General features: G+C 43.4%; 1 protein-coding gene and 2 pseudogenes across 2 annotated transcripts in view; 2 read left to right on the top strand and 1 right to left on the bottom strand.

Moving 5' to 3' along the window:
* The window catches only part of SLFN12L (schlafen family member 12 like), a 58,175-nt gene that overhangs the window by 23,006 nt on the left and 8,950 nt on the right, over positions 1-26,219 (top strand). The window contains exons 1-3 of one of the 2 annotated variants that reach the window (XM_015119080.3): positions 12,632-13,409; positions 23,363-24,441; positions 25,700-25,810. In XM_015119080.3, the coding sequence (XP_014974566.1) occupies positions 13,282-13,409; positions 23,363-24,441; positions 25,700-25,810 (1,318 nt within the window). In that variant the 5' untranslated portion in view covers positions 12,632-13,281. Of the gene's footprint in view, positions 1-12,631; positions 13,410-23,362; positions 24,442-25,699; positions 25,811-26,219 lie in introns of those variants that run through there. The other variant, XM_015119079.3, reaches the window with a different exon arrangement.
* LOC106993970 (mitochondrial import receptor subunit TOM20 homolog pseudogene) lies at positions 480-2,115 on the top strand (annotated as a pseudogene).
* On the bottom strand, positions 3,749-4,869 carry LOC106993962 (TAF5-like RNA polymerase II p300/CBP-associated factor-associated factor 65 kDa subunit 5L pseudogene; annotated as a pseudogene).

Genomic DNA, 26,219 nt, shown 5'->3' with positions numbered 1-26,219 from the left:
TTATTTTTACCTTTAAAAAATGTGCTTACTATATTAAAATCACATTTATGTATTGCATGATATTTCTGTTGGATGGCACTAGTATATGGATCATTAAAATAGGTCTGCTAATTGTTAAAATTAATCTGCTCTTCATTAGACTAGACCAGTGGCTCTTAATAGAGTGGGGGTGGGGGTGGGGGTGGTGGATTTTGCCCTCCAAGGGACATAATATCTGGAGATACTTCCGATTGTCACCACTTGAGGGGAGTGTGTTAATGGTACCTAATGGGTGGAGGCCAGGGATACTGCTGAACATCCTAGAAGGTACAGGATAGCCCCCTACAAGAAAGAATTTTCCACCCCCTAATCTCAATAGTGCCAAGGCTGACAAATCCTGTACTATAAGAAGAAGGAGTATATTTCTACCCTCCTTAAATATGTATTCCAGAATGGAAGGGCAGAACTGGTTAGAGTTTTAATCTGATCACAGTGACGGAATGTTTTGCTTTAGGACAATTAATGCTGATGCACTGAGGTTCTTATATGCTGGGGAGCTGGAAAACGGAATGAAGAATCTTAGGGGATTCCATGCCCCCAGTAAGGACCCCAGTCTTTTTGATGCTGAAGTAATAGAGTTGCAAAAACTGTTCTTGTGAAGTGGTAGTGATATGTCGAAGACAACTAAGGGAAGTAGTTTCCTCAGAAAAGTAGACTATCTTCAGTGGATATTAGAAATAAGGACATTAATGTCTCTCAAATTCTATGGTCCTATGTTGATCAGTTTCAAGATGTTACTAAGTATTTATATAAATCTAGTAGAGGGGGTCTCTAAGAATCCCAGGGAAAAATTAAGAAATTAAGCCCAAAACATCTAATTCTTTAAATATGCGAACTCTTTAAGAAACAGTGGCGGGGTGCAGTGGCTCACGCCTGTAATCCCAGCACTTTGGGAGGCAGAGGCTGGTAGATCATGAGGTCAGGAGTTCGAGACCAGCCTGGCCAACATGATGAAACCCCGTCTGTACTAAAAATACAAAAATTAGCTGGGTGTGGTGGCAGGCGCCTGTAATCCCAACTACTTGGGAGGCTGAGTCAGGAGAATCGCTTGAACCCGGGAGATGGAGGTTGCAGTGAGCCGAGATGGTGCCACTACACCCCAGCCTGGGCAACAAAGAGCGAAACTCTCTCTCAAAAAAAAAAAAAAAAAAAAAAAAAAAAAAAAAAAAAAAAATTGCTGGGCGTGGTGGCTGTGCCTGTAATCCCAGCTATGCGGAAGGCTGCGGTGAAAGGATCATTTGAGTCTGGGAGGCGCAGGTTGTAGTGAGTTGAGATCAAGCCACTGCACTCCAACCTGGAGTGACAGAACAAGAATGTGTCTCAAAAACAAACAAGCAAAAAATCAAAACAGACAAATAAACAAAAACAAAAACACTCTCCAGGCATGGAGAAAATAATATAAACTCAGTGGTAATCCTATACGCATGACTCTCTCTGAAACTTGCACAAATATAATAAATGCATTAACGATTTTAATCTTCAGAACCCTGAATCTTGCTTTCGGAGTGCCTGTCCTGCAGGCGTCGGGTCTGCGCGGCTCCCTGTGCTCAGATGGTTCGTGAGCATCAGCTCCTTTCCCCCACCGCCGCAGTCCACACTCCGTGTTCTGGGGAAAAGGCTGGGTCGGAACGGAGCTGTCGCCGCTGAGGTATGCGGAGCCCTCTTCATCGGGTACTGCATCTACTTCGACCGCAGAAGACGAAGTGACCCAACTTAAAGAACAGGCTTCCAGAGGAAAGAAAGAAACAGAAGCTGGCCGAGGAGAGAGTTGAGCTTTCCAAGTTTGCTGACCTTAAAGATGCTGAAGCTGCTCAGAAATTCTGCCTTGAAGAGACACAGCTTTGGTGAAGAGATCCTAGCTCAAGGTGTAGGCCACCTGACAAATCCAAGTGCTGTGTGTGGACAGCCACAGCAGTTACTGCAAGTGCTACAACAAACTCCTCCACCACCAGTGATCCAGATGCTTCTGACAAAGCCCGTACCAGTTAATCAGACACTTCAGCGCTTGGCTGAAGACAATGTGGAATGAGAAACAAATGTCAACATAATAAAATCTCAGTTAAAATACTTTAAAAATTCTTTTTTTTTTTTTTAATTATACTTTAAGTTCTAGGGTACATGTGGATAACGTGCAGGTTTGTTACATATGTATACTTGTGCCATGTTGGCGTGCTGTATACATGACGACCCATCAACTCGTCAGCACCCATCAACTCGTCATTTACATCAGGTATAACACCCAATGCAATCCCTTCCCCCTCCCCCCTCCCCGTGATAGGCCCCCGTGTGTGATGTTCCCCTTCCCGAGTCCAAGTGATCTCATTGTTCAGTTCCCACCTATGAGTGAGAACACGCGGTGTTTGGTTTTCTGTTCTTGCGATAGTTTGCTGAGAATGATGGTTTCCAGCTGCATCCATGTCCAAAAATTCTTAACTTGGTAGTTGAGCATAAGGGCAAATATGCTTGTTATGAGCTATTCTATGCTGAAATCTACCAAAGTTAATGTTTACTTTGTGTAAATCCATTTGGTCTATTTTTTCCAGTGAAAAGCATATTTTGATGGAGATCTTTTCACTTTATAAGTACACTATGAGTTACTGAAATATCACAGATTTTGTTCATTTCTAAAACATGCGATTATAATGTACATATGGCCTTGCTTATGTTAAAAACACCCAGTGGTCAGTGTTGAAAAACAATATGAGGGGTGGTCTCCTCCCTTAATCTAAAAAAAAAAATTTTTCTAGAAATTAAAGTTTCCACATGGGAATCAGACTCTTTACTCATCATAATGAAATCCTTGAATTATACTGTTTCTGTTGCAATAATCAAAAATTCAAAGGCCATACTAACTGGAAGCAGACTCAGAAAATAGAAACAGGAAAACAATGGCTTAATTTAGTACATTCAATATTCTTGATATCCTTATCATTAACCATAATTTAATTAGAGTAATATTTTTGCTCCTTAATTTGTCAACATTGTATAAAGAATTTTCCATCCAAAGTAACGTGAGGCGGAGCTACCTGAATTTCAGTGGCGATAAGACAAAAATATTTTGACCCACAGCTTTTGCAGGACCACTCTGAAGGAAAGTTAACCCTGTGAGGTTTAATTTCTATCTTCCTTGGCCTACATTTTTTCTAAGGTAGTGATTTTTGGTGACCTGAAACCCAAGCTGCGCCTGTCCTTTTCAATGACTAAGTGGTTACAAACCAAAAAAGATTGAACACTGACTGACGAGGGAGAGCTGGCAACTCTACTTCCTGTGTTACTTCTCAAAGTGGGGTCTGGGAACACCCTGGGGTACTTGGATCCACAGGATATGCACTGGCCTCAGAAAGGCAATACCATCCAGTGTGGTGAGGGTGCAGGGACACCAGTGTTCTCACTACTGCTGCTGAGACTGTGAAATGGTACAACTTTCTGTGGGAAAAGTAATATTCATTACAGTTTACAATGCAGGCCCTTCGACTCAGTAATCCTACTTCTAATTATTTATACCCGAGCAATTGTGCACACACATAAGTGCATATTTGCTGCAAATCTCAGCTAAAGTCATATTAGCTAAAGGTCTTTAATTAGGCTTAGGGTTGTTATCCACATTTCAGAGAGTATAAATACTACCATTCATTATTAATGTTAAGGCAATGTTGCTAAAAATTGTTTTTACACCTTAGGTTAGGCATGTGCAGGAATTCAATGGCTACAAGTTACATGGCATTAGTCTGGCTTTAGCTATATGATGAAGAAAATTAGGAAGTCCTTTCTAAGATATGTCATGTTTGGTAAGGACATTCTAAGCAAATTAGGAAGGCAGGTGCATGGAAGAAAAAATGGTATTCATACCTCCTCCTCCAGAATATCACAAGCCAAATAGATGTGGGACATGACTACTTGATGGGACTCTGATTTTAACTTCTTGGATTGTAAGCTCCAAAGTTTCATACAGGAGTTGTCAAATCCAGCAGCAAGCGGCTTGCTATTGGGGGAGATTTCTGCAGTGTTCAACAGCTGCTAGGTGTTATAGACAGCATAGAAGCAGATGGTAGTGAGGGAGGGAGGCCCATCCTTGACTTGCTTAATGCTCTCCTGTAAGACCTCCAGGGCAGCCTCCTTCTGCAGAATAGGGCTGGGCGTGTCAGGGGCGTCCAAATCGTTATTCTCACTTGGGGAGGAGCTGCTACTTGCATACAGCTGGTAGTCTGTTGTCTTGGCAGGCTGCACGTCCAGATGAATATGTAAGGTGAGGACTTTGCACAGGGCGATATTGTTGTCACTTTGGAGGTAGCAGATAAGGTAGTTGTAGCTGTCTTCTTGGAGACGGACCACCTACTTTTAATCTAGGAATACTCGAAGCTTGAAGTTAGATAGGATGTCCTGGATAGTTTGAGTGGTCTGTAGCTGCTCAATGACCTCCTTCTGGCTAGTGTTCTGCAGAAACATTCCATGGAAGCGGCTGTAAAAACTTTCCACTGTGCTCTTTGGACCGTTCTGGACCAGGTTGAGATGAAGGTAGACAAAGAGAGGGTAGAGGAGAGGCTTCACTTCGTGGCTATGCTGTGAATCGGAATCGATGAGAAAAAATTCCGCTGTCGTCCAAACTGTACTTTATATTGCTGGGATTCTGCCTGGGGGCAGACAAGGGGCTGCAGACATTATGTTGGCACAACGAGATTCTGATTGTACTGTGAGATTGGCCACTATCTCTTCAGCAGTCTGTGGCAGCCGCGGTCCTTGCTTCAGGGGACCCTCTGAGTCCATGTACTGCCAGCGTTTGAGGTAGCAAGACACTACCATCTGGATCTGCTCTGTACGCACTCATTTCATGACTGAACATCCCAGGCGGCTCCGGCTCCTCCCACCGCGGCCCCCCGCAGCCTCCACCTCCCGGATCGAGTTGCTTCCGCCTCCGTTGTCTCTGCTCCGACTGCCGGCTCAGCTGGGCCTCCGAGCCCCGCGCCCCTCTGCCCCCGCCGCCGCTCTGGGCGACCGCTCCCTGACTCTTTCTTTTAATTATTATTATTTTTTAGAGGGTCTCGTTATGTTGTACAGGCTGATCTCAGACTCTTGGCCGAAGCGATCTTTCCACCTTGGCCTCCCAAAGTGCTGGGATTACAGGCATGAGCCACCTCGCCTGGCCCAAGAATCCTTTCTTTACTAAGATTTTTCATGAAGATTTAGAGGGTCTTAGTATTATTTAGTAACAAAAATACAAGAAAATCAAATGTAATGCTTCTAAAGTTATACCCTTTGTTAAAATTGTTTCATGAATCCAAGGTTTACACAATGCTTATGAATCTTCTCCCTGATTCTCCCTGGGGTGAAATAAACATTTTCTTTGAAAATCCAAAGAAGGCATTTTCAAGACTGTCGGATTGCTTTGGAACTTCTAAAATAACTACACTTAGTTACCAAGTCAGACCAGTGTATTCCCTGCACTAAATAGAACAGTATGAGAATATAAACGTGGCCTTCCACTAAATGGGGTTATAATGGAAAGAATATTAGCATGCTATCTTCCCTGCTCAGCCTCCTGAGTAGCTAGTACTACAGACAGTGCTGCTAAGCCTAGGTGGCTAGTTTTGTTTGTTTTTGTTTTTTGATGGAGTTTTACTCTTGTCGCCCAGGCTGGAGTGCAGTGGTGCATCTCGGCTCACTGCAACCTCCGCTTCCCGGGTTCAAGCGATTCTCCTGCCTCAGCCTCCCTAGTAGCTGGGATTATAGGTGTGTGCCACCACGCCCAACTAATTTTTGTATTTTTGGTAGAGACGGGGTTTCGCTATTTTACCCAGCGCTAGTCTTGAACTCCTGACCTCAGGCGATCCGCCCATCTCGGCCTCCCCAAGTGCTGGGATTACAGGCGTGAGCCACCGCGTCCAGCCTAGTTTTGTTTTTTGTAGAGACAGGAGTCTAGCTTTGTTGCCCAGGCTGCCTAGGCTCAACCAATCCTCCCGCTTTGGCCTCCCAAATTATTGGGATTACCGGCGTGAGCCACTGTGCCCAGCCTACAGTGGCTTTTGATACCCTGGGAAAACACAGCTAATTACGTGCGCCTACAGAGTTATTCCATTTGTACCGTCAGAGTAACGTTTTCAGCCGTTCTATTTCTCTGGCAAAACATTTTGGGCCCTCGGTGACTTTTTGCTGAATGGGTGACCCGCTCCCTGCACAAAGCCAAAAGAATCACTTGAGAGCTGAGGGTCTGGGGAGGCGCAAAGAGAAGGCTGAGAAGGCGATCTTGCTTTCATACACCTGCAAAGGGAAAGAGGAGCGCTGCACTCTCTCATTCCTGGGGAGGACAGGAAAATGCTGCCACCGTGGAGACAGACGACTACTGCGTGGACTTTAAATCCAGGGTGGGCGTGGGGCAGCGCTGGGGCTGGATCTTCCGCCCCGCTCCTTCCAGGGAGAAGGGAAGGGAGTCGAGGTCATGAGGGGAGGGAAGGGAAAGGAGGCGCCGGAGGGACGATGGGGCGGTGGGAAGTCGGAAGAAGGAAGGGTCGCGAGGGAGGGAAACAGGTCCAGGAGGAAATGCGGGGCTTCATTTTTTAAGGTGGTAGTGGATGCGCTGGTGGTTGTACACTTTTTTGTACGTCTGAAATATTTCATAATTAACATTTAAGAAATCTTTTTTTTTTTTTTTGAGACGGAGTCTTGCTCTGTCACCCAGGCTGGAGTGCAGTGGCCGGATCTCAGCTCACTGCAAGCTCCGCCTCTCGGGTTCACGCCATTCTCCTGCCTCAGCCTCCCGAGTAGCTGTGACTACAGGCACCCGCCACTTCGCCCGGCTAGTTTTTTGTATTTTTTAGTAGGACAGGGTTTCACCGTGTTAGCCAGGATGGTCTCGACCTCGTGATCCGCCCGTCTCGGCCTCCCAAAGTGCTGGGATTACAGGCTTGAGCCACCGCGCCCGGCCAAAATCATTGTTTTTTGAGTGGGTCTCACTCTTATCGCCAAAGCTGAAGTGCGGTGGTGCGATCACGGCCGATGCAGCCTTGATTTCCTGGGCTCGTAAGATTCACCCACCTTGGCCTCCCAAAGTGTCGGGATTACAGGCGTGAGCCACCGTGCCTGGACTAAGGAATAGTTCTGAACCTCATTCCCCAGGGATGGCCACAGGTGGTGTCGCCAGGATGTTTCCCTGGTAACTGGTCACGTCCTTAGTTCCCAGGGCTGCTCTCCTGCGTGCTGTGACAGCCATTTCGGGGGTGGGGGCGACCTCACTGCGCACCCAGGAATAGGCGAGACCTCAGCATCGGTCTGGTCTCGGTTTCCTGGTGGGGAATTTAATGCTCCTGAAGGCGCTGTAGACACTGTCATGTCTTGGCGTATTTGTTTTGTTTTGGTTTGTTTGTTTTTGTCTTTTTTTTCGAACCAGCTTTCTCCAGTCTCTTTCGCTCACGCTGCGCGCTTCAGATTCTGCCCTCATCCCAGCGGGTCTGGGGGTCCTCACCCTGACCAGTTGTTAGTGGGTGCAAAGGCCAGCGCCCGTTGGTGTCAGATCTCGGTCTAATCCTTGCCTGCCCCGAAAAGTGTTGGGTGGGCACCAATCTCTGCCGCTCGCAAGCAGAAGCGGACTGGTGGGGGTGGGATGGGGTTAGGAGGTGGGCGCGGGCCTAAGCTTCTGAGCGTAGCACCCCACCCCGGGCAGAGTCAAAGAAGGCGCCGGGAGTGGAGACACCTGCAGCAGGAGTCTCAAGTCCCACGCCATTGCCCTGGGGGATTGTTTTGGCCTGTGTTCTGGAGATGTCACAAACTGGGCGGGAGACCACAGCTGCAGGAAAAGGCGGCCAGTGCACAGAGCCTGCACTCTATTGCTTTATATGTTACTCTAAAAATAGCTATATTGAGCTATAATCGACATACTTGAAACTGCATGTATTCGAAGTGTACAATATGAAGGATATCGACCTACCTAGAAACCCTTGAAACCATCAGGGCACTTAAGACAATGAACCTACGGGGAGGACTGGGTAAGGAGAGTGAAGCACTTGCTAGTCCAAAATTGAAGGGAACACCAAAGAAACACCACCTCTCAGTGAACAAGATAAACAACATTTAAAAAATCAAAATTAATGTGGCCAGGCGTGGTGGCTCATGCCTGTAATCCCATCACTTTGAAAGGCCAAGGCGGGCGAATTGCATGAACCCAGGAGTTTGAGACCAATCTGGGCAACATAGCAAAGCCCCATCTCTACAGAAAACAAACAAAAATGAGTCAGTGTGGTGGGGCGCCCCTGTAGTCCCAGCTACTCCAGTGGCTCAGGATCATCTGAACCTGGGAGGTGAAGGCTGCCTTGAGCAGAGATCAGGCCACTGCACTCCAGCCTGGGTAACAAAGGGATACCGTCTCAAAAAATAAAAATAACTAAATAAATACATCAAAATTAACGCAAAAATTGGTGATGAATAAAACATAAAAATGTTAAATAAACACAGGCTCCAACCCTGCCTTTGCCTGGCCATGTGTCACTTTCCTCACCCCCGTCCTGGCCCTGAACTAGTCCTCCTCCCACCACAGAAGCCCTCCCTCCCCTGCTCCAGCATGCTCCCTTCCTGCATCCTAAATCAGGTGCCTGTACATTGCCTGCTTCTGGATCCTCCCGACTGTCCCATTGGTTTGCTGGTCTATTTGTGTGCCCAGGCACATTGCTGTCGTATTAGAGCTTTATTGTTTTTCAGGGTTGTTCAGCTATGTGTGCCTTATTGCACTGCCCAAGGCCTCCAGCACAAGCCGCAATGGAAGTGAAAGTAAAGAGTATCCTTGCCTCATTCCTAAAACTCCTGGGAGAGTGTTTAATATTTCCTCATTGAGTGTGATTTTTAAAAGTTTGTGTTTTATCAATAACCTTTAACAGATTAAGGATATTTCTTTTTTTCTAAGAAATAATTTTCTTGATCCTTTACTATACAAAATTTATTCAGATTATACCCATTTGAAGTGGTAAGATCACAGCTAGAGAACAGGTCACCCTGTAACAAATCTATTTACAAAATCCGTCATAAAAGCTTTTTTTGTTGTTTTTTACATTATATTACATATTTTCTTTTTTAAACTAGCATACAGCACAAAGCTAAACTGATTAGTAGTTCGCCCACTCCCAGTTTTGGGAGAAATACTATCTTTTTACAAAATCACGTACCCCGTAGGAAAAGAAATTCCCACACCCTGACAATTGCCACCCGACTTACTCTGCAAGCCATCTTCCTTCAAATCCCTCCTTCTCATACACACAAGTTGTCATGCACACATTGAATTCTTATTTTCTTTTTCCAGAAAGCTTAAGCTTTAAATACTACAATTTTATTTACAGATCTACACGTACAACAAAAACGAAAACAAGAACCACAACAAAGACACAGAAAAAAAAAAAAAAAGAAAACAAAATAACACTCTCAAAACATTACAAACCAGCTAGAAAGTATTCTGGTAATGTTTACAAATTAATTGCTATTTTTGTACAAAATTACTAAATAATGAAAATGTGAGTAGACTACATATCAACTTAAATAAAACGATTGCTATGCCCAACTCTCATATAAACACATACCTAACACTGTTTGACAGCTCATGTGTTGCCCTTTATACATTTTATGTTCTAAGGTTCATGCAATCATAATCTGCACACTTGTAACTTTTAGCCATTTTGTGTGTGAGCTTTAATAGCAGCAACTCAATGGTACCAGGAAACCTGCATACTTAGTACTTAAAGTAATGCAAATACTGTAGTACTAACCCACTTTGTGTGCCGGATACTAAGTCAAAAAGAAAATTACTTAATGCAAACAAAATACAGTATGGACATCTAATTAATGTACACCAGTTAAGCCCAGTAACTGGAAAAAAATCTTATGCGTGAAGGAACTTTTAAGACTTATTAGTATTCCTTTCATTTTTAAAACAATAAATACAGCATTACATTATGAAAAATTTCAACAAAACACACAACAACCTGGCCAGGTGAGCTCAGACTTTAGACTTTGGAAAAAAATCAGCTTTCTGCAGCTGGCAAAGAGAATTACACTAAGCTGGAAGCAGAGGCAGTTAACCAGATGAGATAAATATGGGAAATGGGGAAAAGTTTGTCATAAATGGTTTCCTATACAGGAAAAAACCCCACAGTGCATTTCCAGTAGGCACTTGACACAAAGCTCCCTCTCCCTCCCCCACCCCAATGCTTCATCTAGAACCATACCGACATTTTCTACCAAGTCCAGTGTGTGTGAGGGGAGGAAGCCAGGGATGGAAGCTGAAGAAGAAAAAAGGAAGATAGTCTGCACCTTTGTTTTTCTTCCCAAACGTACACCCACGCATACGCACACACAGAGTTTAGAGTGCTGGTGTCATCTACCTTGACCCCACCACCACTTTGCATATTGTGGAAATCTACCTGGGGTAAACTGGCTGGGGCTCCTGTGGTTTTGTGTGTGTGTGTGTGTGTTTTTCCTAAGGGGTATATTCAATTCAATTAAACATATGAATTGAGTGCCTACTACATGTCTACCATTGGGTCAGGCACATAGCATTTCAATTTAATTGTTCGTTTTGAGGTTTGTTCTTTATCTGACCCCCTCATCCCGCAGTCCTTAGCATCCAAGGAATGGACCCGAGATACCACCCCATATTCCCAGTGGGAGATGACCACTGCCACCTGCCTGAGGGAAAGCCATTCTTGGACATAACTGGTAGGATTTGCAGCTGACACAAAGCCTCCAACTTGGGACACCATTCCTGAAGAGTAAAGTAGGAGACGCCCTGGCATTGTTTTGGTTCATTTTCTACGTCCCCGACTTACCTTGGTCCAACTTATTCCTTCATAGAGGAAGGGGAACAGGGTCTGCCCAGAACTATTTCACCCCCCGACACAGTGGGAGCTCCCTGTTCCTGCCAGCTTAAGGAAATGCCACTCACACAACGGGGATGTCTTTCTCCCTAGAGGTCTCTCCATCAGACCCCACCCTGAGAAATGGTTTCCCTGAGTGCGGTGTTAAGAGAGCCCTTTCTCCCATCACAGGGGTCCGGGAAGCCCAAGGGTGGAGGGACTCATGCCTGCTGCTTCACCTCACCTGGTTCTCCTTTCCAATGGGCCACCCGTGTCAGCAAGCCACAGGACTGACTCGCTTCAAGCTCCTCCTCCTGGGAATGGAAGGACAATGGAACAAAGCTCCTTGCAGAGGCTGACAAACCTTAGATCACACAGGTTTACATGTTCTGATCAGTACAGGTTCTCTCCCTCTGCTTAAGTAATGTGAATTTGCAAAAACCGCTTCAAAGTAAACAATTAAATTGAAATGACGATGGGTACCACAGGAATGCTTAAATGTCCCCCATTGCTGGGGGCACTGGGGAGGAGGGGGCCGGTGGCTACGGAGCCCTTTGGAGGAAGGAGGAACAGGAAATGGTGGAAGTGTTGGTGGTGAGGATCTGGATGTCGGATATTTCTTTCTATTCCTAATTTGCTAAGGGTTCTTTTTAAAAATCATGACTGGTTGTGGGATTTTTGTCCCACTTGGAGCATAAGATGCTGTGCTGTATAAACTGTAATAATGTTCCACAGCTTGGTGTTCCTCTCTGGAAGTGGATGATAGTTTTCTGCCCCATTGATATTAGGCTTGGCAAGGTGACTTGTTTTGACCTATGGAATAAGTGCAAACGTCAGGTGTACTCTTTCTGAGCGTAACTTTCAAGAGTCAAATGCTTTTCTGGCATCTATTGAAATAATCGTGTGGTGCTCCTTTTTTCATTAATGCAGTGAATAGGCTGATTGATTTTCACATCTAAATCACTCTTGGATACCTGGAGTAAACCTCTGTTGGTCTTAATACAATTTTGGGGGTACATTGCTGCATTCATTTTACATATATATGTGTGTGTGTGTATATATATATAGACAGGGTTTCACTCTGTCACTCAGGCTGGAGTGCAGTAGCCTGATCACAGCTCACTGCAGCCTCAACAGCCGAAGTTCAAGTGGTCCTCCCATGATAGCCTCCTTAGTAGCTGGGACCACAAGTGCACTGCCACCACGCCCGGTTATTTTTAAAAATTATTTGTAGAGATGACGTCTCCTTATATTGCCAGGCTAGTCCTGAATTCCTGGGGTCAAGCGACCTTTCTGTCTCCTCCGCTCAAAGTGCTGGGATTATAGGGGTGAGTCACTGCGACGGCATAGGAACAACATCGTAATCTTTTTGCTTACTTCTTGGACGCCTTCTTGGTGCTCTGGGAAAATCCCTGCACTAAATTTTTTAAGTCAGTGACTGAAGAAGAGTTTCCTTACTTCAGTGAAACTGTTTCCTTAGAGCTGGCATGAGAATCAGATGAAATGAAGAAAAGCACAGCTATGTACTTTGTTTTGTTTTGTTTTGCTTTTGAGACAAAGTTTCGCTCTGTCGCCCAGGCTGGAATGCAGTGGCGCAATCTAGGCTCACTGCAACCTCTGCCTCCCAGGCTCAAGAGATTCTCCTGCCTCAGCTTCCCGAGTAACTGGGATTACAGGCGCGTGCCACCACGCCCGGCTAATTTTTGTATTTTTAGTAGAGACGGGGTTTCTTCATGTTGGCCAGGCTGGTCTTAAACTCCTGACCTCAGGTGATTCGCCCACCTCGGCCTCCCAAAGTGCTGGGATTACAGTCGTGAGCCACCGGGCCCTGCCAGCTATATACTTTCAATGTATGTGCTCATTCAATGTGAAGAAGTACTCTGCCTCTACCTTGAGATTCTAGATGGGACTTTCAATGGCAGGCCCTTAATTGAGTCCGGAGTGGGATGGAGCTAGGGAGAAAGGGCAATTCAGACTGGTGAACTCCTCAGTTAGTGAGTCACTTTGGTCTGTGTGCATTTCAAAAGGTATGGGTTTTCGCAACAATTCTTAGACGTGTTGCCTGGAGAATTCTGTATTATCGTAATTATCATAATTACCCACGAAAGCAATGTGGCAGGAGGGCTGTATCCAGTTGGAGGAGCCACTGGAATGTCCGAAGCCAACTAATGGGCCTAGATGGCCGCAATATACTCCCTACACCGCAAGGGGTCCCAATCTGTCTGTCTGGGAGCAACCCGCTCCTCGCACCTCCCTCCTCCCCTGTACAGTAGCAGCTGCTCTCCCCGCGTTTCTGGCGTCAATTGCGCTTTCAAGCAAGCGGATAGCAGTGCTGCGTCAATTTTGAGGACACAATTTTGCAAAGGCGCAGAGTCCCTAAAAGCGCGTGCGGCCACCACTTCCGGAGCGTCGGAGCATGGACTGCCCAATAGAAATGCAGCTGAGGGAGGGGCTAGCCGCTCATCAGACGCCGACAGCGGGAAAGTGGATAAGAACTCAGGTCCCCTTACTCGGTGAAGAGTGCACAGAAGTGGACGTCTCCAGGTTCGTTCTTTCTTTGTTCTCTTTAAATGACTTTTTTTTTTTTCCGCTTAGAAAATACAAATAGGTACAGACGAAACGGGAATTTCCGTTGATCCCGCAGAGCTATTCACGTGGGCGTTTAACTTTCAGTTGCTCAAGGGAAGGGCGCTGGCACCTGCGGTGCACTCGCGCCTGCAAGGTATCCTGTTTCCAGGGAATTGTGCGGAGATAAATTCGTCCCGTTCCATTGCCAAACCTTCCAGCCTCCGTTTCTTATTCCCAGGGGGGTCTGTTGGCTCCGGGACGAGGTGGGGTGCTGCCAGCGCAAAAAAAACAAAACAAAACAAAACAAAACAAAAAAAAACCTGCCGGGGCTGCTTTCTCTCCTTTCTGAGCATTTTGGCTCCTTGGCTCCTGTCTCTGTAGCAACGTCTGTCAAAACCGCAGGCTGTGGTGGACTTAGCAATGTCAGACTTGAAAGCTGTGGGTGACAAAACTTCTGCCCCTGCGTGGGCTGGGGAGCGCCTTAAAAAGCCGCAGGGCGGGCGAGGGGAGCCGCAGGGAGAGCCGCGGGGATCTGCGGTGTTGGAGCAGAGCTAGAGAAGCGGGGAGTGCTGTATGGACAGGCCAGACTTGGCAGGTATCCGTCGGATGGGGGTTGCCCATCCTCCTGGAGTCCTGAGCATTCAGGGAGTTGGGGAATGGGTTATTTAGGGAAATGTGACCGGGCACTGACGAACTGCGTCGCTAGATCCTGAAAGAAAAAAACCAGTCACCCTCTTGCGCTGCTGGTTTATCATCTAGAAGAGGGGAAGGGTGAGAGCAGTGCTGTCCCGAACTAAATGCAAAATGGTATCCGAGGAGGGCAAATCACAAATCACGCTCCATGCTTTTTGTTCCCCAGGAGGTAGCTCTTATGCTTCCTGTTCCGCCCTTGGGGGTTGTAGTTCTTTCCAACCTGCTGTTCTGGCATAACTCTAAGGAGATATGTATGCCACCCCCATTCCCATTAAAGATAGCCAACAATATAGCCTAAATCGTGAGTTCTGATAGAATTCTGATAGAATTTCCCCTATAGTCAAAAGTATAAAGGATTTCAGTGGAAACATCTAACCTGTAAACCTAGACCCAAGGTTTAAGGGAGGCCAGTGAATTTTAGGCCCTAGGGATTTGGTCGGCTCAGTCCCCAGCTCATTTTTATTTATTTTAATTAATTAATTAATTAATGAATTTTTAGCATTGTGTTCCAGATGTATGCCTGAAGCCAGAGGTTTTGAACCATGGAAAGTTTTACATGGCTGCAGGTGTTGGACTGGAGTGGCCAGGATCCCAGGCTAGTCCACGAGTGCTGAGTCCTCTATAAGATGGCTCAACTGAGCTCCCATGGGTTCCAAGTTTCCGAGGGGTATGGGCACCCTCCTTAAGCAATCTGAGGGTGAGATGTGATTTCTGTCCCCTTCTGTGTATGGTGGGTAAACCAAAAGGGTTCATCCAGAGCAAGGCCTGATGCAGACAGTGCAGGAAGGTGGGCAGGGAGGAAAGGGGACAGGACTCCAGTTACAGAGGCTGCAGGAAGAATTGGAGAGCAGGGGCTGCTTGGCCAGGCATTACCGGAAAATGGTAGGGCTGGGGCTGTGTGACTGGGCAGATGTGGAACCGATTCCCCTGCTGCTTTTGTGGGAGTAAAAAGATTAAAAAAGTTAGCCAGGTATGGTGGCACATGCCTGTAGTCCCAGCTACTCAGGAGGCTGAGGGTGGAGAATCATTTGAGCCCAGGAGTTCGAGGCTACAGTGAACCTTGATTGTACCACAGCACTCCAGCCTACGTGATAGAGTGAGACCCTGTTAAAAAAAAAAAAAAAGAAGAAAGCAAGAAAGAAAGAAAGAAGGAAATAAAGAAAAGAAAAGAAAATCTAGAGAAAATGGATAAATTCCTGGAAACTCACAACCTCTAAGAATGAACCAGGAAGAAGCAGCAATCCTGTACAGATAGATAATGAGTAAGGAAATTCAATGAGTAATAAAAAATCGACCAACCAAAAAAAGCCCTAGACAAGATGGATACACAGACAAATTCTACCAGAGGTACAAAACGACCTGGCACCAATCCAACTGAAACTGTTCTAAAAAATTGAGTAGGAGGACTCCTCCCTAAATCATATTCTATGAAATCAGTATATCCTGATACCACAATCTGACAAGGACACAAGAAAAAATAAAACTACAGGTCAATATCTCTGATAAACATAGATGCACAAACCCTCAGCAAAATTCTAGAAAACTGATTCCAGCAGCACATCAAAAAGCTAATTCACCACAATCAAGTGGGCTTTATTCCTGGGATGCAAGAATGGTTCAACATACGCAGATCAATAAATGTGATTCACCACAGAAACAGAATTAAAAGAAAAACTATGTGATCATCTCAATAGACACAGAAAAAGCATTCAATAAAATCCAACATCCCTTTGTGATTAACAACTCTCAACAAACCAGACATTGAAGGAACAGCCCTCAAAATAACAACAGCCATCTATGAGAAAATCCACAGCTAACATTATACTAAACAGGAAAAATGCTGGAAGCATTTCCCTTATGAACTAGAATAGTATCATGACATCTACTCTCACCATTCCTATTCAACATAATACTGGAAGTCCTAGCCAGAGCAATCCGGCAAGAAAAAGAAATAAAAGTAATCCAAATAGGAAAAGAGGGAGTCAAATTATCTGTCTTTGCTGATGATATGATTGTAGACCTAGAAAATCCTGAAGATTCTGCCAAAAACTCCTAGACCTGATGAATGACTTCAGCAAATTCTCAGGATAAAAAATAAATGTACAGGCCGGGCACGGTGGCTCATGCCTGTAATCCCAGCACTTTGGGAGGCCTAGTTGGGCAGATCACGAGGTCAGGAGATTGAGACCATCTTGGCTAACACAGTGAGACTCCGTCTCTACTAAAAAATACAAAAAAAAAAAAAAAAAAAAAAAAATTGGCCGGGCATGATAGTGGGCGCCTGTAGTCCCAGCTACTCAGGAGGCTGAGGCAGGAGAATGGCGTGAACTCAGGAGGTGGAGTTGGCAGTGAGCCGAGATTGCGCCACTGCACCCCAGCCTAGGTGACAGAGCAAGACTCCATCTCAAAATAAAATAAATAAATAAATAAATACATAAATGTACAAAATCAGTGGCATTTCTATACAACAATAATGTTCAAGCGGAGAACCAGATAAAAAACATAATCCCATTTATAGTAGCCAAAGGAAAATAAACTTAAGAATACACCTAATCAAGGAGGTGAAAGAACTTTACGAGGAGAGCTATCAAACACTGCTGAAAGAAATCACAGATAACACAAACAAATGCAAAAGCATTCCATGCTCATGGGTTAGAAGAATCAATAACATTAAAATGTTCACACTCCCCAAAACAATCTACAGATTCAATGCTATTCCTATGAAATTACCAATGTTATTTTCACAGAATTAGAAAAAATGATTTTAAAATGTGTATGCAACCAAAAAAGAGCCTGAATAGCCAAGGCAATCCTAAACAAAAAGAACAAAATGGGTAGGGAGCCTTACATCACATTACTGCATTTCAAACTACACTTCAAGGCTACAGTAACCAAAACATAGTACTAATACAAAAATAGACACGTAGACCAATGGAACAGAATAGAGCCCCCTGAAATAAAGCTTCACACCTACAACCAACTCATCTTTGATAAAGTCCACCAAAATAACCAATGGAGAAAGGACACCCTATTCAATAAATGGCTAACCATATGCAGAAGAATGAAACTGAATCCCTATCTCTCACCATATACAAAAATTAACTCAAAATTAAGACTTAAATGTAAGACCACAAACTATAAAAGTTCTAGAAGAAAACCTAGGAAATACTCTTCTAGACATTGCCTTAGGCAAATAATTTATAATAAAGATGTCAAAAGCAAATGCCACAAAATCAAAGATAGACAAATGAGACCTAATTAAACTAAACAGCTTCTGCACAGCAAAAGTCTCAACAGAGTAAACAGAGAACCTGTAGAATGGGAGACAATGTTTGCAAATCATGCATCCAACAAAAGACTAATATCCAGAATCTATAAGGAACTTAAATGAATCAGGAAAAAACCAAACAACTTCATTTAAAAAATGAGCAAAGGGCATGAACAGAAACTTCTCAAAAGAAGACATACAAGTTGCTAACAAACGTGAAAAATGTCAACATCACTAGTCACCAGAGAGCTGCAAAGTGAAATCACAATGAAATACCATCTCATACTAGTCAGAATGACTATACTAAAAAGTCAAAATATGTAGGAAAAATTAATGAAAAATCAAGAGTTGGTTTTTTGAAAAGATCAAGATTGACAAACCTTTAGCTAGACTAATGAAAGAAAAATCTCAACTAAAATCAGAAATGAAAGAAGGGACATTACTATTGATTTTATAGAAATCAAAAGGATTATAAGAGTGTACTGTGAAAAGTTGTATGCCAACAAATCAAATAACCTAGATGAAATGGACAAATTCCTAGAAACACATCACCTACCAACACTGAATCAGGAAAAGCCAAAAAATCCGAATAGACCTATGTCTAGTAAGGAGATAGAATCAGTAATCAAAAACCCAACCAAGAAAAGCCATGGACCAGATGGCTTCAGTAATAAATTTTACCTGAGTAAATATTTTTTTGTGCGCCTCTGTCAATATAAACAATTTGAATCAACCCAAATTAGCATTATCAGCACCATCCTGGCAATCCAATCTGACTTGATCCTGTGAAAGAAATCCTGCTCCAGGTGGTGAGAGCAATGCACTTGCCAGGCTATTCTCCTGGAATAGGACCTAGCCATGAGGTCCTAGGACAACCTCACAGGCACAAGTCCCAGGGTTTCTTGGGTGAAGGGCCATTGAGTTTCCCAAATGGAAGGAATGGGGATGTGGGTAGTTCTGTCCAGTCTGGGGCACCCTGCCAGGATGACACTGCTGGTGCTGATTGGTACCTGGCACTGAAAATGGCTTAGATAATTTCAAGGAGGGCATTCCAGAACACAGAAAGTGCTTTGAACCCCCTGAGGTTCAATGTCTAAGGTAGGAACTGAACCAAAGCTTCTCCTTCTGGTATCTTAAATGATTAGGACTCCTTGCTTGATTTCCTGCAGTTTGAAAACAACTGAAAAGATAAAGAAGATAGAAGGACTAATATTTTAAAATTTTACACAAACCTTAGATTTAGTAACTTATTAAATAGGACAATTTTTATTAGGTAATGGGAAAAAATAGATATATGAACAAAAATGAGGAAGTTTTACAATCAACATTTATGTAACTATATTATAAAGTAAATTATATTTGGATAACTATGAAATTTTTGATTATACAAAGTGTGAGTCTGATTACCTCTTATATTTTTAACTCCCACATAAAGTAATATCTATGAATAGTTAACCCATTTATGCTGGAGGTTGCGAACTATTCAAGCAGTCATAGAAAGACATTTAACTCAAAGTTGAAAGAAACTATGTTGCTGCAGTTTTAGGAAATCTTATTAAAATTGGGAAAAAATGATGTTCACTAACCTGAATATCCAAAATGTTATCAATAGCACTATAGGACTATAAAGTTACTACTTTAAACACATTCCAGTGAGAATTATTATGAGGTCAAACTTTATGTTTCTAAAGTTTCCATATAAAATTTATTTAATTTCTAAAATTAAATTAATATTTGAGCTCATTCATTTCTGTATAGAAGTTAAATCCTAATTATTTGCTATGTTTTCATTAACTATGAATTTTATGTAATTCTGAAATTATTTATTAGAATAAAATAATTGCTTGAGTGAAAAAAAAAAAAAAAAGAAAAGAAAACAACTGCTCTGGCCACTTCACTGCTTTGTTTCTAAATATTTCCCTAGATCTATGGTGAAATTAGTGCCAAGTACAAGTACAAAGCTCAGTGGGAGTAGCAGAGAGTGAAGGACAAATATGGGAGTTCTGGGATGGATGATAAAGAGTTTATCAGGCGACAAAGGTGGAGGAAAACGTTAGTCTCAGAGCACACCTATGCAAAAGCACAGAGTCCCCAAATCACATGTGGAGTGGTGACTACTCTGGTGCACAAGGAGTTGTGTCATTTATTGAACATCTAGTCTGGTCCCTGTAAATTGTTAAATGTTATATGGAATAGATGGTACTTTTTCCCTCTGTATGTTACTACCATGATTTGCATATAAATTCTCTTGATGTAACCCCAGTTGTCCAAATGATCTGGGGCCTCAATTTTATTATTGTTTACACATGATCAGAAATTTATAGAGACACAGGTGGTATCCACAACCTTAGCTGAGTATCTGCATGATATTGGTCTAGCAGTGGACAGGAATATTCTGACCCCTTTATAGCCCTTTCCTAGTGTAGTGATTACTACCTATGATGGACTTTACTCTCAACTGTCTCTAGGCCACTTGAAAAACCTACAATATTTTTAGATTTTCGTCTATAGCAATACAGTGATCCCAATAGATTTTAAAGGAAAAGAGCTAATGGATTAGGTATACATAGACTAAAGCACACTGTCTTAGTCTAGTCAGCCTGCCATAACAAAATACCATAAACTGAGTGGCTTTTAAATACCAGAAATTTATTACTCACAGTTCTGGAGGCTGGGAAGTCCAAGATCAAGATACCAGCATCATTGGATTCTAGTAAGGACCCTCTTCCAATTGCAGACTGTCAACTTCTTCTGTGTTTTTCGTATGGCAGAAGGGGTGAACTAGTGTTACGGGATCTTTGGGGTGTCGATTTTCTGGCCAGAAACCTCTGTGGCTGGTGGCACCTTTGCCAGAGTTCTTGTCCTGTGTCCAGGAAGAATGAGGTATGCAGACAAATGAAGGGTAAACAAGACTAAGATGAATTTTATTAAGTGTTAGGACAGCTCAACGGAGACCTGCAGTGAGTAACTCCTCTCTCTGCAGGCAGGTCATCCTGTGGAATGTTCAGCTGTCAGCAGAGGGGAGGCCCTGGGGAGGGTAGCTTCTCTCTGCTACTGGTCCTTCCTACGTCTGCTGCTCTCAGCAGAGAGGAGGCCCTGGGGACAGTTGCTCCTCTCTGCAGCTGTAGTCCCAACGTCTCTGCAGGTCTCTGAAGCTCTCAGCAGAGAGGATAGTTCCTCTCTGCAGCTTGTTGTCCTGTCCTCTCCTGCTATCAGCAGAGAGGGTAGTTCCTCTCTGAAGTTGGTCCTCTCTTCGTCTCTTCCTCCTCTGACCCTGCTCTGGCTGAGCCCAAGGCTTTTATGGACCTCAGAGTGGAGAAAGTGTGTGCCATCAGTCCACATGCAGCCCCAGAAGAGGCACCACAAGCCCCCACAGTCCACAGGACTGGCAGCCCGGTCCCCAGCCTTCAGGCCCTGAAGATGTGGCCCTACCAGGGACTACTTCCTTTGACCCAGGAATCTGTCTGCCTCCCACTACCATTTATGTCTCTGGAATTTGGCCAGTCTTTGCTCTCAGACCAGAGTGGGCATTGGTAGCAGGGAGAAGGAGAAGCCAGGCAGTGGGAGCAGCCACTTCTGAGCCTGCGAGGGCAGGGGAGTCTTCCCAGGCCCCAAGATTGCAGGGATGCCTGAATCTGCAATCTCGACTTGGGTGACTGCAGCTGCATGGGGCAGGGTTGTGGGGCAGGATTCCAGCATGCTCCTTAGAGCGGAAGGCCTGGGTCTACAGTGGTGGTCTGGGTGGCTGCAGAAGCACCTGGGAAGCTCACATCCCGGCTTGGAAGAGGCAGGGCTCCCATGGGCTCCAGAAAGTGTGCAACCCTAACTGCACCTCCCTGCTTCTGCCTTTGTGATGGCAGGCTGCCATTGCTAGCTTTCTAAGGTCCCTTTTAGAAGAGTACTAATCTCATTCATGAGGGATCCACCCTTTAATCTAATCACTTCCCAAAGGCCCCATCATGTTGGACATTAGAATTTCAACATATGAATTTTGGGAAGACACAAACATTCAAGGTAGGGCACAGGTGTTTTGTATATAAGAATATTACCTTGACTGGGCATGGTGGCTCACACCTGTAATCCCAGAATTTTGGGAGGCTGAGGCAGGCGGATCATCTGAGGTCAGGAGTTGGAGACCAGCCTGGCCAACATGGTGAAACCCTGTCTTTACTAAAAATACAAAAAAAAAAAAAAAAAAAAAAAAAAAAAAAAAATTAGCCAGGTGTGGTGGCAGGTGCCTGTAATCCTAGCTACTTGGGAGGCTGAGGCAGGAGAATCCCTTGAACCCAGGAGGCGGAGGTTGCAGTGACCTGAGATTGTGCCATTGCACTCCAGCCTGGGCAACAAGAGCAAAACTCCGTCACAAAACAAAACAAAACAAAACAAAACAAACAAACAAAAAACCCAATATTACCTGTAGGGTCCAGTCCTACAGGGTCTGTGGGTTTTTCTCCTCATGTGTGGAGATGAGACATCATAGAAATAAAGACACAGGACAAAGAGATAGAACAAAAACAACTGGGCCAGGTGGACACTACCACCAAGGTGTGGAGACCAGTAGTGGCCCCGAATGCCAGGCTGCACTGTTATTTATTGGATACAAGACAAAGGGGCAGGGTAAGGGGTGTGAGCCATCGCCAATGATAGGTAAGGTCATGTGAGTCACGTGTCGAGAGGACAGCTCATGCCATTATTTTTTCTATGCATTTCAAAGACTTTTAGTACTTTCACTAATTCTGCTACTGCTATCTAGAAGGCAGAGCCAGGTGTACAGCGTGGAACATGAAAGTGGACCAGGAACGTGACTGCTGAGGCATAGCATCACAGGGAGATGGTTAGGCCTCCAGATGGCTGCTCCACAAGAGGTGGTGGAGCAGTCTTCTCTAACTCCCCTGGGGAAGGCAGACTCCCTTTCCCGGTCTGCTGAGTAATGGGTGCCTTCCCCAGGCACTGACGCTACCACTAGACCAAGGTCCGCTAGGTAACAGGTGCCTTCCCAGGTGCTGGCGTTACCAGTAGACCAGGCAGCCCTCTAATGGCCCTGTCAGGGCGTGACAGAGGCTCACACTCTTGTCTTCTGGTCACTTCTCACTGTGTCCCTTCAGCTCCTATCTCTGTATGGCCTGTTTTTTTCTAGGTTATAATTGTAGAACAAAGATTATTATAGTATTGGAATAAAGAATAATACTACAAACTAATGATTAATGATAATCATATAGAATCATATCTATAATCTATTTTTAGTATACCTATTCTTAATTCTATATTTTTTCTTTATTATACTGGAACAGCTAGTGCCCTTGGTCTCTTGCCTTGGCACCTGGGTGGCTTGCCGCCCACAATTACCTCATTTAAAACATGGATGTTTGATAGGGAAAGGGCACAGTGAGTTGTTCTACTTTGCTTGAGATCAATGCCCAACATTTGTGAATCTAATTCATTCTTATAAGAATAAAAAATAATTAAGATTTTTTATTGCTGGACTCTCTTAGACCCTATCTGGCAGTTTTCCAAAAGGATTTCCCATAAAAGGAGATAATCAATGAAGGTAAAAGCTGAAATTACTAAAATAAAAAGTAAAGCAGAAATAATATGTATGACTAAAACCTGGTCCACTGGGAAGATAAAAACGTAGAATCCCTCCAGGGATTTACTTAAAGAAAGAAAAGAGAAAACAAATTGTACAATATTAGTGATGAGAAAGGACACAAGGACATATAAAGACAAAATTAAAATTATTAGAATAAGATCATATAAAACAGTTGTAACAAATTTGAAAATTCAGTAGGCATATAAATTATGACCGCCTGAGCTCAAAATTTGTCAGAAATTAGTTATCTCAGACTCATATACTTACCAGTCTAGTGGAAAATATACAGTAAAGGATTTTTCTGTGTTTGCCTCATAATGCAGAATGTGTTGTCTGTCTGGTTTAGCTCCTATTCTAACGACTCTGTCTATTTTACAGAAAAGAACTTCTGCTTGGAAACTGCTTAACTGCTGGGAAAATGAACATCAGTATTGATTTAGACACAAATTATGCTGAGCTGGTTCTAAATGTGGGAAGAGTCACTCTTGGAGAGAACAATAGAAACAAAATGAAGGATCGTCAACTGAGTAAACAGCAGAATGAAAATATCTCACGAGCTGTGTGTGCTCTGCTGAATTCTGGAGGGGGAGTGATCAAGGCTGAAGTTGAGAATGAAGACTACAGTTACAAAAAAGATGGAATAGGACTAGATTTGGAAAATTCTTTTAGTAATATGCTGCCATTTGTTCCTAATTTCCTGGACTTCATGCAGAATGGTAACTACTTTCACATTTTTGTGAAATCATGGAGCCTGGACACCTCTAGTCTGCAGATTGCCACGTTGAGCTCCAGTTTGTACAAGAGAGATGTAACGTCTGCAAAAGTCATGAATGCTTCTGCTGCACTGGAGTTCCTCAAAGACAAGGAAAAAACTGGAGGGAGAGCATATTTAAGACCAGAATTGCCCGCAAAGAGGGCCTGTGTTGATGTACAAGAAGAAAGTAACATGGAAGCCTTGGCTGCTGATTTTTTTAACAGAACAGAACTTAATTATAAAGAAAAATTGACCTTTACTGAATCCACACACGTTGAAATTAAAAACTTCTCAACAGAAAAGTTGTTACAACGAATTAGAGAGATTCTCCCTCAATATGTTTCTGCATTTGCAAATACTGATGGAGGATATTTATTCGTTGGTCTAAATAAAGATAAAGAAATAATTGGCTTTAAATCAGAGAAGAGTTACCTTACTAAGTTAGAAGAAGTAACAAAAAATTCCATTGGGAAACTGCCTGTGCATCACTTCTGTATGGAGAAGGGGACGATAAATTACTTATGCAAATTCCTTGGAGTATATGATAAAGGAAGTCTTTGTGGATATGTGTATGCACTCAGAGTGGAGCGCTTCTGCTGTGCAGTGTTTGCTAAAAAGCCTGATTCCTGGCACGTGAAAGATAACAGAGTGAAGCAGCTGACCGAGAAGGAATGGATCCAGTTCATGGTGGATTCAGAACGAGGTTGAGGAAGGAGGATTGGCAATAAGGACACACTTGGCTTGGGTGGCAGGAAGGTTTTATTGTATCTTTGGGATTAGGGACGAGATTAAAAGTCTTCAAATTTCCGCCGGGCGCAGTGGCTCACGCCTGTAATCCCAGCACTTTGGGAGGCCGAGACGGGCGGATCACGAGGTCAGGAGATCGAGACCATCCTGGCTAACACGGTGAAACCCCGTCTCTACTAAAAAATACAAAAAACTAGCCGGGCGAAGTGGCGGGCGCCTATAGTCCCAGCTACTCGGGAGGCTGAGGCAGGAGAATGGCGTGAACCTGGGAGGCGGAGCTTGCAGTGAGCCGAGATCCGGCCACTGCACTCCAGCCTGGGAGACACAGCGAGACTCCGTCTCAAAAAAAAAAAAAAAAAAAAAAAAAAAAGTCTTCAAATTTCAACATCTAATTTACTAATCTCTGGTGGATATAATCAATACTTCCCTGCCTCTTGTTTTCTTCTACACACTTAGAAGACAGATATTTCATACAATAAGTAAATATCTACTCTTAGTAGCCTTATCTGATGCAAAGATCTAGATGTTTCTTCTCTACCACATCTTTGCTCACTTTCAAGGAAAGCCTGTTCAATTCTTTTCCTTTTCCTTTCAGAGCTTAGTTTCTATAACTAACCATTGCTTTCTTTCGGGAACACTTACTCTTTTACTTACTTGCTCTTTCATCTTTCTTTACCCCCTTTCCATTTATTTCCTGTAAAGCCTTTTCCCTCTTCCTCTCACATTTATGAGCCAAAGAGTAACCCTAAGTTGTACCAATGAGCGAAGAATAATGCTGAGATTTTATCTGGTTTTGGAAAAGGAAAGACTCCAGTGAAATTAGACCAGAACTAGCAATTTAACAAAAATCTCTGAAAATGCAAGCTTGTCCCTCAGAATCTGCATAAAACCCAGCTTTCCTTCACTAGCCATCACATTCTTCTAATTTTAACTTCTTTTAAAATAAAGTCAGTTATATGGCAATGTATTAAGTTGCTATCAAAGCATTTTTACTGTTAATTTTCATTCCAAGTATAGAGTGTTTCAGCAGCATCAAGGGTTAATTTTACAATTTGTATCTGACCTAGGAATCTAACCACAATATGTAACCACAATATCTAATATTTTGTATTGGGAATGCAGGGTCAGTTCTAAGTAGAGTTTTCATTACTTAGGTTGAATCTCTCTTGTGCCAAATTAAGAGTGTGATTTTGTTTTCTAATATTGTTCCATAGTATATGAAGAACTGCCCTCTCCAGCGAGTACATCATCACCTGTCTCCCAGAGTTGTCCTCTTCGTGAATATATTAACTTCAAAATTCAGCCACGGAGATATCACCTTCCAGGTAGTTTAATTCTGGCTTCCATGGAGTTGTTGGTGCGACTATGTTTAAACCTCCTTCTCTTCAAACTAGCTCTGTCTTGACATTTGTTATGGAAGCACATTCTTGTGTTTATGGAAATTCTTTGGTGTTTTTAGTCATTGAATTTGTCAAATTCTATTTCTTTAGCTTTGGATTATAATTTTCTTGGTGTAATAGAAACTTCTTTACTTGAAAATAAGAGCAACCCAATTCAGCTTAGTTTAAGCAGAAAAGGAAGAATATACATCATGTCACTGAGCAGTCTGGACTGGCACCCAGCTTCAGGCAGGCTATATTCAGTTACTGAAGAAATACTCAGCATCTCTGATTTATTCACCTGTTGTTGTTGATAGGCAATGAGTTATTTCCTGTTTTCTGCTATGTGAACAGT

Source organism: Macaca mulatta, chromosome 16 (assembly GCF_049350105.2).
Source record: "Macaca mulatta isolate MMU2019108-1 chromosome 16, T2T-MMU8v2.0, whole genome shotgun sequence".
Classification (NCBI taxonomy): domain Eukaryota; kingdom Metazoa; phylum Chordata; class Mammalia; order Primates; family Cercopithecidae; genus Macaca; species Macaca mulatta.
The sequence above is the reverse complement of the archived record's forward strand: the minus strand, read 5'-3'. Positions and strand labels throughout refer to the sequence as shown.